Source organism: Nuphar pumila, chromosome 12, assembly GCF_984573655.1.
Source record: "Nuphar pumila chromosome 12, dmNupPumi1.hap1.1, whole genome shotgun sequence".
Classification (NCBI taxonomy): Eukaryota; Viridiplantae; Streptophyta; class Magnoliopsida; order Nymphaeales; family Nymphaeaceae; genus Nuphar; species Nuphar pumila.
In genome coordinates, this window is record NC_143260.1 from 23,951,559 (window position 1) to 23,963,770 (window position 12,212).

Genomic DNA, 12,212 nt, shown 5'->3' on the forward strand with positions numbered 1-12,212 from the left:
GCTTTCTATTTCCTTTATAAACAAGGACAACCCAACCCAAAAGTTTAAATACTGCAACAACCTTCTTTTTTCCATTACAAATAAGGACACCCCATATATAGAAAAAAATTGCAACCAACATTTTACACGTGGGAACTAGGGGGTGGCAATAGTGTCGGGTTGGCGGGTCGATCGGACGGGTTGGCGGGTCAGCATACCTCCAAACCCGACACGTTTATTAAACGGGTTGGCTGTGGCAAACACGAACCCGGCCCATTTAATAAACGGGTAACCCGACACGACCCGCCAACCCATTTAATAAATGGGTTGGATCGGGTAAATGGGTTCTTAGGTTTGCGGGTCAGGTTGGCAGGTCGGGTTGACGGGTCAGGTTGGCGGGTTGGCAGGCGGGTTGACCCACCCGCCCAACCCGTTTATTAAACGGGTCAGCCGGGTTGGCATACCCCTAACACGAACCCCGCCATTTAATAAACGGGTTAGGCGGGTCAACCCATTTATTAAACGGGTTCATTTTTTCCAAATCCGAACCCGCCTAAGAGGCGGGTTGGCGGGTCGTGTCAGGTTTTGCCACCCCTAGTCGGAACCAGTTGTGTGCAGCACAAACATTTTCGCATAACCCTTTTACTTTTTTTTGAAAGGCAAAAAAATAAAAATAAAAATAAAAGGTTTATGTGAAAACCGGACAATATCCTTAACTTGCTGCCATATCCTATTTGTTTGCTCTTGATGGCTTAATATCGATATTACATGGACACGGCTGCAGATACGGGATACAGTAATTTATATGAAGTTTTCCCTATGATTATCGCGCGAGAGAGTGAGAGTGGGGGTGGGGGTGGGGGTGGGGGTGGCGGGTTCGGGCTGGCTCCTCGTTTCAATATGTCGACATCCTCGCGCAATTCCCAGAGAAATTGATCCCACCAAAAAAAACTCGAAATAATCTAGTAGAAAAGGTGGGCAAGAAACCCAAATGGGCACCCATCAGATTCCTTCAGTACACTCACGAATTTTTAGTGCTGATTGTTTGATTGATACCAACAATTCGCTTATCCGTCGATTCATAGACTGCTGCTACTCGCCACCACCATGGTACTCTCTCTCTCTCTCTCTCTCTCTCCTGCTGCTACTCGCCACCACCATGGTACTTGTTTCTGTTCTGCTTTTGGTTTTCTGTTTTTGTTCTCTTTGGGTTCAACCATGTTGACCCTTTATGTGGCTATGTTGAAATCCTGTTTCGCCTCTCTCTCTCTGGTTTTAGTCTTACATGAGTGAGGGGGATAATATCACTTTTTGGGTGTATCCTCAGATGGGGATTGAGATAGATTGAGTTGGCTTGATTCATCTCTCTCTCTCTCTCTCTCTCTCTCTCTCTCTCTCTCTCTCTCTCTCTCTCTCTCTCTCTCTCTCTCTCTGGTGTTATGTTTACATGAGTGAGAGGGAGATGAAATAATTTCTCAGATGGGGACTATTGAGAGATTGAAGTTGGTTTGAATTTGAACTCTGACAGATCGAGTTGGTTCTTTCTCAATTCTGTATCTCTTAAGTATACAGAATTGGGTAAAGCAGAACAAGAAGCAAAAGTTTCTTACTTTCCAAATTTCAGGATCTAATGAGCGAATGGGGATTCGATCTGTCCCTCACCTCCTTATGGCGCAAGACCAACACTGTCGCAGGCAATTTTTTAACTTCGACCCTGAAATCTTCACATAATAAGCTTGAAAAAAACCTTTCTTTCTTCCTTTTCTGGCCCCTTCACAATACAAAAATTGATTTTTCTGATCGGTGGGGGTAGTTTGTGCAGAGGTGGTGGCGCGGTCGGTGGCGACGAGCGGCTGTGAAACGAGCGGGCTGGAGGCGGAATGCAGGGACAAGCCGGCGGCGCTGCGGCTGAAGATCGCGGCCATCTTCGTCATCCTGGTGGCGGGGGCGGGGGGCGTGGCGCTGCCGCTGCTCGGCCGGAAGCAGCGGCTCCTTCCGACGGACGGCAACCTCTTCGTCGTCGCGAAGGCGTTCGCGGCCGGCGTCATCCTCGCCACCGGCTTCGTCCACATGCTCCCTGACGGCGAGTCTGCCCTCACCGATTCCTGCCTCCCGCCGGTGCCGTGGTCCAAGTTCCCCTTCTCTGGTTTCGTCGCGATGTTCGCGGCGCTCGCAACCCTCGTTGTCGACTTCATCGGCACGCAGTTCTACGAGAGGAGGCACAAGGCCGCCCCGGGTGGCGGCGCGTCGGTGGCGGACGAGGCCGGGATCGTCGTTGCCGTCGAGGAGGTGGACGCGGACGCGAACGCGAACAAGCGCGAAGACGGGTTCGGAGCGGGGAAGGGGATGCACGCGCACGCGGCGTCGCACCGGCACAGCCACCCGCACGTGCACAAGCTGACGGGGCACGCCCACACCTCTTCCCTCGAACCCGACTCGCACGTGCGCCATGTCGTCGTCTCTCAGGTCAGTGCTGTCTGGGCTTGGTATTTTGACTTGACCTTTGTCTACGGCCGGTTCGGGCTCGTGGCGATTCGAGCCAAGGTAGTTGCATCGACAGCGATCATCCGTTATGGGTTTTGGCTTGAACGGTCTTGCCTAGGGTTAATTCGTAGATGCCATAAGAGGGTGGGAAACGCGTTTCCTGCGAAACTGTTTTTGAAACGGGAACCACAACGTTTTCGAAATGTTTGGGAAACACAAAAAAAAATCATGAGAAACGCGTTTCCCACACTATGGGAAACACGTTTCCCATAATATGGGAGTTCGGGAAACGCGCTTCCCATGTTGGGAAACGCACTTCCTATTTCCCAAACGCGACGCGTCTCCCATGTTTGGGAGACACATTTCTCATATGTTTTTCTTACGTTTTCCACACGTTTCCAAATGTTTCATTTTCGTGGGATACATTTTTTTATTTTTTATTTTATAAATTCATTATATTAATTTTTTAAACGTTGTCCATGCGTTTCCCAATTTTTTTCCAGTTCGTTTCCCGTTTCTCATTTTTACATGCACTTTGAAAAACTTCGTTTCTCGTTTCCCTTTCTGGTAACCTTGGTCTTGCCATAAGATGTCTAGAAAGTGGTGTGGACTAGATGTCCACCCAAAATCCAAGCGTTCCATCGCCGAGTGCATCCACAAAACAAGAAGTTAGCTGATGTGAGAAATTGCATTGAGTACAACTCAAATTCTTAATTTATCACCACTGAGGTGGTATCCCCTGTGGTAAGCGGGGTCCTGTGCCAAGCTGAAGGCCCAGGTTCGAATCCCTCTGCCACATGGCGCTTAAGAGATATCTGGTAGGGTCTGCCTAACCCCAGCTTTCCTTTAAAAAAAAAATCTTAATTTATCCTGCTTTTTAGATAAATGGTTGCATTTTTTAGAATTGCGTGAAAATTTCGTGATAAATTGATTTTTTTTTTAAATACGTGTTATTGTCATAACGAAGAAAGGAAGATAGATTGAGCACATCTTGAGTTGGATTTTACTTGACAGACTAGGTAGTTTCCTGCAAGATATTTTCAAAAAAGGTGATATTTTGCGAATACTACATTTTCAGGAACGCGTCGACCCATGAAACATCAAAATGTTTTCAAAATATCACCAATATTCGTCTCATATTTCTATGCACCACAGTAGCTTTTATCCTTTTCCCTTGCAATTTTGCAGCAAGAAAAGCCAACCAAAGTTCTTATCATCAGTAGTAGTCTGAACTTCCAGGAAGATCTTGTTTTTAAGACATTGGTTGGTACTTTAAGCGGTTGTTTGCATGAAGCCACCTTGTAGCTAGAAAAGTGGGATTTAAGTTGGAACAATGAACTATCAAATGCTACCTAAAGGTCATCAAAGTGTATAAATGCTACCCAAAAGAAAGACGAGTTGGTTCGGGTGACAAAGTGTGTATGGGACTCTTGTTTGAGGGAAAAAGAATTTCTCGAGCCACCAAATTGCTTTCCACCATAATTTTATGATGTTTGTTTGAATTATGCTGGATTTTGGTTTGAAGGTGTTGGAGCTGGGAATCGTATCACATTCGGTGATCATTGGATTGTCGCTGGGGGTGTCCCAGAGTCCCTGCACCATTCAGCCTCTCATGGCTGCCTTGTCTTTCCATCAGTTCTTCGAAGGCTTTGCACTTGGTGGATGCATCTCCCAGGTAATTGTTGTTTTTTATGCATTTACATTTGTTCGGTTCATTGGGTAGGTCATTTTTCTTCGGCGTTAAATGGGTGATTTGATAAATCAGTTGCATTCTTCTATTGTTAAGAGATATATATGACTCAAATTTGACATTGAGACTTGTTGCTTTAATCTGATTATGTTGAAATTTCTTTCCTTGAATTGTCTTTGCACAAGGAATATATTGTTGTCTTCTTGGCATTGGCACTAGAATTTCTTTTGGTACTTTGGTCCTTCTGGAGGGGTGGATCCTAAAACGGAGTCTTTAAGTTCATGGGCCTAGGATAAGAGTTTCCAAAGGGTTAAAAAAACAAAAAAAAAACATGCCTACTATCTAGCAACCTTGATTTTGGATACTATGTGAGCCCCCAATTTAGGCTACCAATAATGGTATTCTTGCACGGCACTCATAAGGATTTGAACTTTACTTGAAAGTCAGTTAACCCATTTGCTAGCCTTTTTTGGGGGTAGGACAAGAGAAAAAACTCATCACATACTGCACATTGGCAGGATTCCACTTGGTAAAACCTTTGACATCTCCTCTGCCTGACTGGGAGTACACCCAGTTTCAACCTTGTGGCAAGATATGGCCTCCATGGGTTTTGAACTGTTGTCATCCAACGTCATGTGACAATCCAAGGTCGCTCTTAGCCAGGAAGGTGAAGCCCTTCTGGGCCATTTAGTGGCCGTTTATGTTTCAAAGCACGCCCTTTTGATTGTTTGTCTCATGTCAGTGTCCATATCTTCTGAGTTCACTTGGACGATTTGGGCATGTTGAGATCAAGTTATAGGAATCATAGATTGAAACTTGAAGTTGATATAGGCAACTAAGATCGTACTGAAAGAAAGGGGGATGAGCATTTTTTAATGCCTACTTAAATCAGGTGTGACATGAAATTGGCTATAGGTGAGGAGTGTATACAAGTCGGTACAAAGTGTATATCTACATATAACATGAAAGACTTGTCTAGTCTACACGGATGTTTGACATTCAGGTGAGGTTTATAGAGTTGATCAGAGGCGCTATCTACTTAGAGAAACTTGCCTAAAATCACAAAATTATGTATGAGCCTTTGCAACCTGACCATGATTTCTTAGTGCTTGCAATAGGCAATTTCTCTTTATCATTTGTAATATTATTCCCTTTTTGGCACAAGAATAGGATCATCAGTTTGTTCAGATTGCCAATAAAAAAAAAAATCAGCTTGTTCAGATTAATACAGGATATACAGATCAGAAGAGTAGAAAAAGAAAAGCAAGTTGTTGAAAGGAAGACATGTTTGGCAAGTTGTGGTTTAACAAAACGGAAAAAGCTTTTCAGTCTCTTTGTTCATGACATCCAAACTATCCTGCTGCTATTATCATATTTATCTTGTCTAATATGGGATCCTCTACAAGAGCCAATTTATTTGTGCGGATGGGCTTTGTATATGATACTGCTTTGGCTATGGTGTTTCTGGGTTTAGAGTGCAAACAAATTAAAGTCTGTAGTAAGACTGCCAAAGCCATCATTGGTAGGATAGGACATTGACACCTCCAAGTTGATAATATAAATAACTTGCATCAGCCTCTATCCTTTTTTCAGCCTAACCTTATGTCCAACTTCCCTTCAACACAACCTAAATGAAGTAACCATGATTTATGCTATAGGTGTCTCCTGAAAGTTTTCATTGCTGATAGCCTTGAAATTAATAAGACATTGGTTGGACTGATAGTTTCATCCGTGAGCATTTTTCATTCACTGTTATGAGGCTGAATGTTCAGAATTAAAGAGATTAATGGTCAGCAACTTTCCTGAACTCATATATGGACTATTAGAGTTATATATCTTAGTTATATTTCTTAATCTTTTTGCTATTTTGAATAACTTTTCTTTCTTTAGAAGCATGTTGTATGTCAAGGTAAGTTCAGGGTGCAAATAGTCATCATGTGCCCCAAGGGGTTTGGTGCAGTGGAAGGGGCCTTGGCCACTAGACCGGTTGTCAGGGTTCCATTCCTGTAAATGCCAAACAATGAGGACAAGGGATAAAAGTCAAGGGGTAAGCCCTTGCTTACCCCTTGCTCAGCCGAAGCTGGGCGACTCCCTGGGGGCAAGGGGTGCACCACATGCTTACACCGTTGGGAAAGCGACCATAAGTACGGCAGGCTTAGCCAGTGCAACTAGGTCTCTGATGATGCTGAGGGCGGTTTCCCTGTACATGAAAAAAAAAATGGTCATCATGTGAAACAGGGCCCGCTTCATGAAGTTTAACGTTAATGCTTAGTAGAACTGAGTTCGTGAGATATTAATTTGCCTTAATGAACTTTGCCAAGTTTTCCATTATAAGTACATATTTTTTTTGTTTGTGTGGTTTAAATTATTGATAAGCAGATAAGGAACACTGTGAAGTGAACTGTATTGGGGCACACCACCCTTTGTTTGATGGGCCATTTCGATGAACTTGTAAATGGGGAAAGAAGAATAAAGAAACCATTTGTTTTCGGAAAAATGACGCATGATATTCAATCATATTGGTGCATGCAGGCACAATTCAAGACATTGTCTGCTTCCATCATGGCTTGTTTCTTCGCGATCACAACTCCAGCAGGCATTGGCCTGGGCATCGGGTTATCTTCGTTTTACAATGCAAACAGTCCTAGGGCATTGGTTGTGGAAGGCTTCTTAGATTCGATTTCAGCAGGCATCTTGATTTACATGGCGCTCGTAGACCTGATAGCTGCTGATTTCTTGAGCAAGAGAATGAGCTGCAACACCAGGCTACAAGTCTTGTCTTACTTTGCTCTCTTCTTTGGTGCGGGTCTTATGTCACTGCTTGCAATATGGGCATGATCATCTCTCTCTCTCTCTTCTTTTGGTCTTACAAAATTTGAAAAATATTATCTTTTTCCTTTTCCTTCTGTTTTGTAAATTCCAAGTTTTTCTATACTTCCTGTATGACTTAAGAGGAAGTAAGCTGTAATTACCGGAACAGCTTGATCAACATGATAGCGCTAGACTTTCAATATTTCTGTGCAATATTAAAATTTATTTCCACCTGTTGCATTCATGATGCCAAATACAGCCATAAGATTCCATTTGCAGAAACATTGGGCCTTCACCATGAACTTGAATGGCACGTTGGGGATAATGGGGTCGGATTCAGTTTGGATGTAGGCATTACTGGATCTGTCATAATCAGTCCTGCCTAATCGGATTTGGAGTCGGGTTTGGATACAGATGAAGAAAAAAGTAATTGGTCAGATTTGGATCCTATTAGCTATTTAAGCTAGTCTGGTAAAACTTTACGGCTGTGACTGGGAAGTAGACATCATCATAAGTGGGTGGACATTGAAAAGTTTTTCTTTAGTTCAATTTGGAACCGTTTGGGAGAATGGAAAGAGGAAAAACGATGCAAAGAATCAGCTTTTTTTCGACAGAGAAAGCTGGGGTTAGGCAGACCCCTACCAGTTATACAACCATACCATTTGGGGTTTGAACTTGCAACGTCACAACACAAGGTGACGTGCACTAACTGCTCCTGCCAGACAAGTGGAGACCCGTTGGTGATGCAAAGAATCACCTGATTTTCAGCTCGACTTTCAAAAAACAAAAAGATTCGGCTGATTCTTTTTCCTCCATTTCCATTGTTTTTAATGGGAGAAATAATTGCAATTACAGGGCTTATAGGCTTGGTTGCAATCTAGAAACGTCAGGATTTGATTCCACCTAATACATGATTCAGACCTAAGTAGATATTGATGTTTAGGATTTGGGTCAGATATGAAACTGAATCATAATCCATTTGGTCAGATTTTATAAAGTAAATGCACTGATACATCATTGGATTTGGATTCAGTGTGAGTTTTAAATTGTAATAGGGATCCAAACTAATATGAATGAATCTCAATCCAGCGGACATGTATCCAGACCTGACTACATATGAAATGTGTATCTGGTTAGCTATTCAAGATACTCAGGCCTGTATTCACTATTATCTCTTCTTGCCTGAATCCGGGCATGATTCTGGATCCAATTAGGTAATGTTCGATTAGGTCGGTTTCAGTAATGCCTGCATCTGAACTAATTCCAACCGTTATTCAAATTTAACCCTGAACGTTTTGTTCCTCCTCATGTTCTAATTAAGAGTATTGTTCTCCACACAAGATAGAGAACCAGGAAGGATTGCAAGCGGGAATCCCTATAAAGATTTAGTGGGTGCTTTCAAACAAGAAGACGAATCCCTATTTCCCTCAAATTTACTTCTATATGAGTTCCTTCTTTTTCATTTCCCACAATTCATTTCAAATCCCTCCAAATACCTCCTCCCAAACAGAAACTACCCGCATTCAGACTTGGACGTTAATAAGATCTAAATTAAAAAATTGTTGTATAAATCAAAATCCAACCCGTTTAGTTAATCTGATCAACAGTTTACACCTTATATTCGAATTCAGATGCATCAGGTATTGGTTTAACTTTTTTCACATCTGGCTAGGCGGGTCAGCTTAAAACATTCTAGTTGAAGGATGTCACAAGTTCGATACCTTGATTGTGCGCCCCCTGCCTTATGGCCAAAGCAGCAGACTCTCTGGTGGGCAAGGGAGGGGACTGGCTAATGGGCTTTAACTGCTTGGGATGAGCCATACCGCAGAGCATCAATTTCGCCCGGACCCACCATCTGAACTAGTGGGGTTTCTATATAAAAAAAAAAGTATAGGTTTATATTCGAGGAAGAATGTCTAACTCATAACCAACGGGGCTTCCGTTTGTTTGGTAGGAGCTGTTAGTGCATGTCACCAATCATGTGTTGGGACGTTGCAAGTTCAAAACCCAATGATATGTTGTGTAACTGGTGGGGTTCTGTCTAACCCCGGCTTGTCTTTCAAAAAAAAAAAAAGAATGTCCAACTCATTTAGTTAATCAGATTGATCTTTTTAATGAATCTGATTAAAACAGTAACCAGTTTGGTTGGATATCTAAATCAATTAACTTGGCCCGGTAACTTGCTTAATGAAATGATTCTAGTAGTCTTTGGGAATGAAGCGCTTCTACTGGAGTTTTCTCTCAACCTATTCCCTTTCTTCTATCTCTCTCCAACCTTTTTTACCTCTTCCTCTCCATTTTTCCTACTTAAGATTCTCAATCCAATCCAGGGCTTGACCAGGTCATTTACGATGAGCTTTGTCACTGATTTTCCGTCTCAGATGATGCAGTAACATGTCAATATCAGTCTGAGAACCCTGAAAAATGCGATCATTGTGTTCCAGCCACAGAAGCTTCCAGGCCGTACACCCTCCAAATAAACTTCCAACATGCGCTCCCCCTTGAATCCAACTGTCTTGTGATCAAGAGTCTCTAGCAAGGTTGTTAAATGCGATAAGGCGAAGCTAGGCGTAAGCCTGAGGCGTTGAAGCGTAAGCTTCATGATCAAAATAATAAAATATATAATATTAATAAAATAATGGAAATTTTAAATAAGAACTACTAATAAAACGACAGTATAAAATAAATACTATTTTCCTATAATTAACTCATATTATTCATTTTCTTATATGCATGCACATATAAACCACAATTAAGTTAGACTCATAGTGCAAGATAAAACAAGTTATATCAACAATCATGAAATTATATTGAATACATGTGGGGTCATCTCCAAATCGACCTTTTCTAGAAATACCTTCTATGCACAAATTTTTTATTGTAATACTAGAGTTCAAATGCACAATTAATATAAAATAAGTTAATTTCTCAACTATTGTACAAAACTAACATTCACAGAATCACAAATGAATAAATAAAATTAAAAATATCTCTTCAAATATTTAACAAAATGTAAACAAGATACATCTTCAAGTCAAATAACATCAAATATTTAACAAGTCATAAGTCTTAAATGTCTTCTTAAAGGCAAATAAGGAAAAGAAGGAAAGGGAGGTAGGAGGTTAGTGACCTCCTGCTGGCGTCTTCAGCGAGAAAAACAACAAGAGAGGTGAAAGTACAGGAAAGAGATATACCTAGGAACCACCAGTGTCGAGGTTTAGATGAGGTGTTGCGTCGAACGAGGAGTGCAGAGAAGGATTCCGGTGAGATAGTGCCAGCCAAAGACAAAGAGAGCAACTCCAGATGGTCGGAGGGCACATAGAAGAAGAAGAAGGCCGGTGATGTTGTCGCCGACGACTTCTATCGCTGGTCACCAACTGTAACGCCCCAACTTTTTATAGTAAAAATTTTGGAGAAATTTTTTTTTTTTGAAATAGCGGAAGTGACAAGTCCAAGCGTCGGGCGAGTTACAGGTAAGCCAGAGAGGTACTGGAATCATTTCATTCATTTATTAAAGCATTAAGTACATCTCATAAATGGAAATACAAATCTAACTATTTAGAGTTTAAACAGGAAACACTGAAAAACTGAGATCTCTTGACTACTTCCAAATACGACGTCACAATGCTCCAATTATGCGTTACCTGAAAACTTTTAATGCAGAAGGGTTAGACTCCCCTGTCTGCGTAAGAAGCATTATATTTATATGTGGTGCTCAGTGTCCTGTGTACAAATATATGCAACATCTGCAGATATAACTAGCATGGAAATTTGTAACATTCTAAAGAAATGATTATGCTTTCTAATTCATGAAACAGTGTAAAAGTTAACTCAGCTAACAGTACATTAGCAAAAGCTGTAAATTTCACCAACTTTACGAAAGTCATATCAACAGTACGCAAATCTCCAGAATTTAGTTTTCTGTCAACTTAAATTATTTACTGTTTATCTTACTCTTACTCTTACCCTGTGGGTACGCACAGGCATAGACATCGTAGTAAACTGAGACCCTATGGTGATACGCCTAGCTTTCACAAAAACATGAACGTTTACGAAGCTTGTACCACATACCCTCTCCAAGGTAGATCAATGGGTTCAGTAACATATACCGCCTTTCAGGTATACCCAGAGCCCAGAGAATCCGGTAACATATACTGCCTTTCAGGTATAGCCAGAATCTCGAAAGTTTTATGTTTATGTTATCATTTAACATCTTCTTTATAATCGCGTGCGAATCATCACACCACGAGGGGTCCGGTAACATACATCGTCTTTCAGGTGTACCCAGAGCCTCGAAACTTTATGATGTTGCATACATTTTCATTTTTTGTTTATTTTCCCGTGTGAGTCATCACACCACAGGGATTTCCCAAAATCCCGAACTCGACTTGAGGTTCACACAAAGAGTATGTGTTCGAGAGCCAGAGTGTTATGAGCACCCTCATAATAACATTTCCCAGAACATGGCTTGACTTGAAACCCACAGTGGCATCTAAGTTAGGAGCAAAGGTGTATGCACTTGCCTCCCGCATATTAAACCACTTACGTGGCATAATATATATACACCCACAATGAAGGCACATGGGCTTCACCCAACGTATCGGCAGTGTGGACACAACAACGAGATTGCGCTTGCTGCCCCACCCTAATGGTCATTATCCTGGCTAGATATGATGACCCAGGCCGAACTCACTTAGATCCGGTTCTGGTAGTCAACAACAGTCCAGCCACTGCTGGAACCAACTCAGGCCTCCAACAGAACGTTGGGTTACCCAGCAACTCCAACACCGATTGGTCCGACCATCATGCATCGAATCACACTGATGCAGGACAGAAATAAGTTGACCGAATGGGTCAGTCGGCCCATCGTCCTGGGTAATCGAGTGAGGCTGGGCCAAGTGACCCCTACCAACATGCATAAATTATTATTATTATTATTATTATTAGTATTATTATTATTATTATTATTATTCATAGCTTAGACATACAAAAATAAATTGATGAAGACCCCTCAGTTATTATTATTAAGCCCCTTTCAAAACCGTCTAGGTATCACTGTCATATTCATGTGTGTGCTACCCACTAGTGTTAACAATATGTGCAGGAGTTCACGTCTATTTAAATATCCAACACAATTCCTTTTTTCACAACTCAACCAAAACTTTGATTTCTGCACTAATATGCTATTGTATACCATTTATGGTGTATTGAATATTGTAGAATGATACTAACTCCACTGAAACATCAA

The 12,212-nt window shown here is 41.7% G+C and overlaps 1 protein-coding gene across 1 annotated transcript; it reads left to right on the forward strand.

Annotated features, from left to right (window-relative positions):
* The first annotated feature begins 1,130 nt into the window (after positions 1-1,130).
* LOC149820327 (zinc transporter 4, chloroplastic-like) lies at positions 1,131-7,164 on the forward strand. Its single transcript, XM_089983410.1, has 5 exons — positions 1,131-1,141; positions 1,604-1,673; positions 1,802-2,445; positions 3,989-4,138; positions 6,686-7,164. The coding sequence occupies exons 1-5, from the start codon at positions 1,139-1,141 to the stop codon at positions 6,989-6,991; spliced, it is 1,173 nt and encodes a 390-aa protein (XP_089839536.1). The 5' UTR covers positions 1,131-1,138; the 3' UTR covers positions 6,992-7,164.
* The last annotated feature ends 5,048 nt before the right edge of the window (positions 7,165-12,212 follow it).

Excerpts from the sequence above, each read along its gene's own strand:
- LOC149820327 (XM_089983410.1), top strand. Across the intron at positions 2,446-3,988 it reads GCCATGTCGTCGTCTCTCAG|GTGTTGGAGCTGGGAATCGT; the intron begins GTCAGTGCTGTC and ends TTTGGTTTGAAG. Across the intron at positions 4,139-6,685 it reads TTGGTGGATGCATCTCCCAG|GCACAATTCAAGACATTGTC; the intron begins GTAATTGTTGTT and ends TGGTGCATGCAG.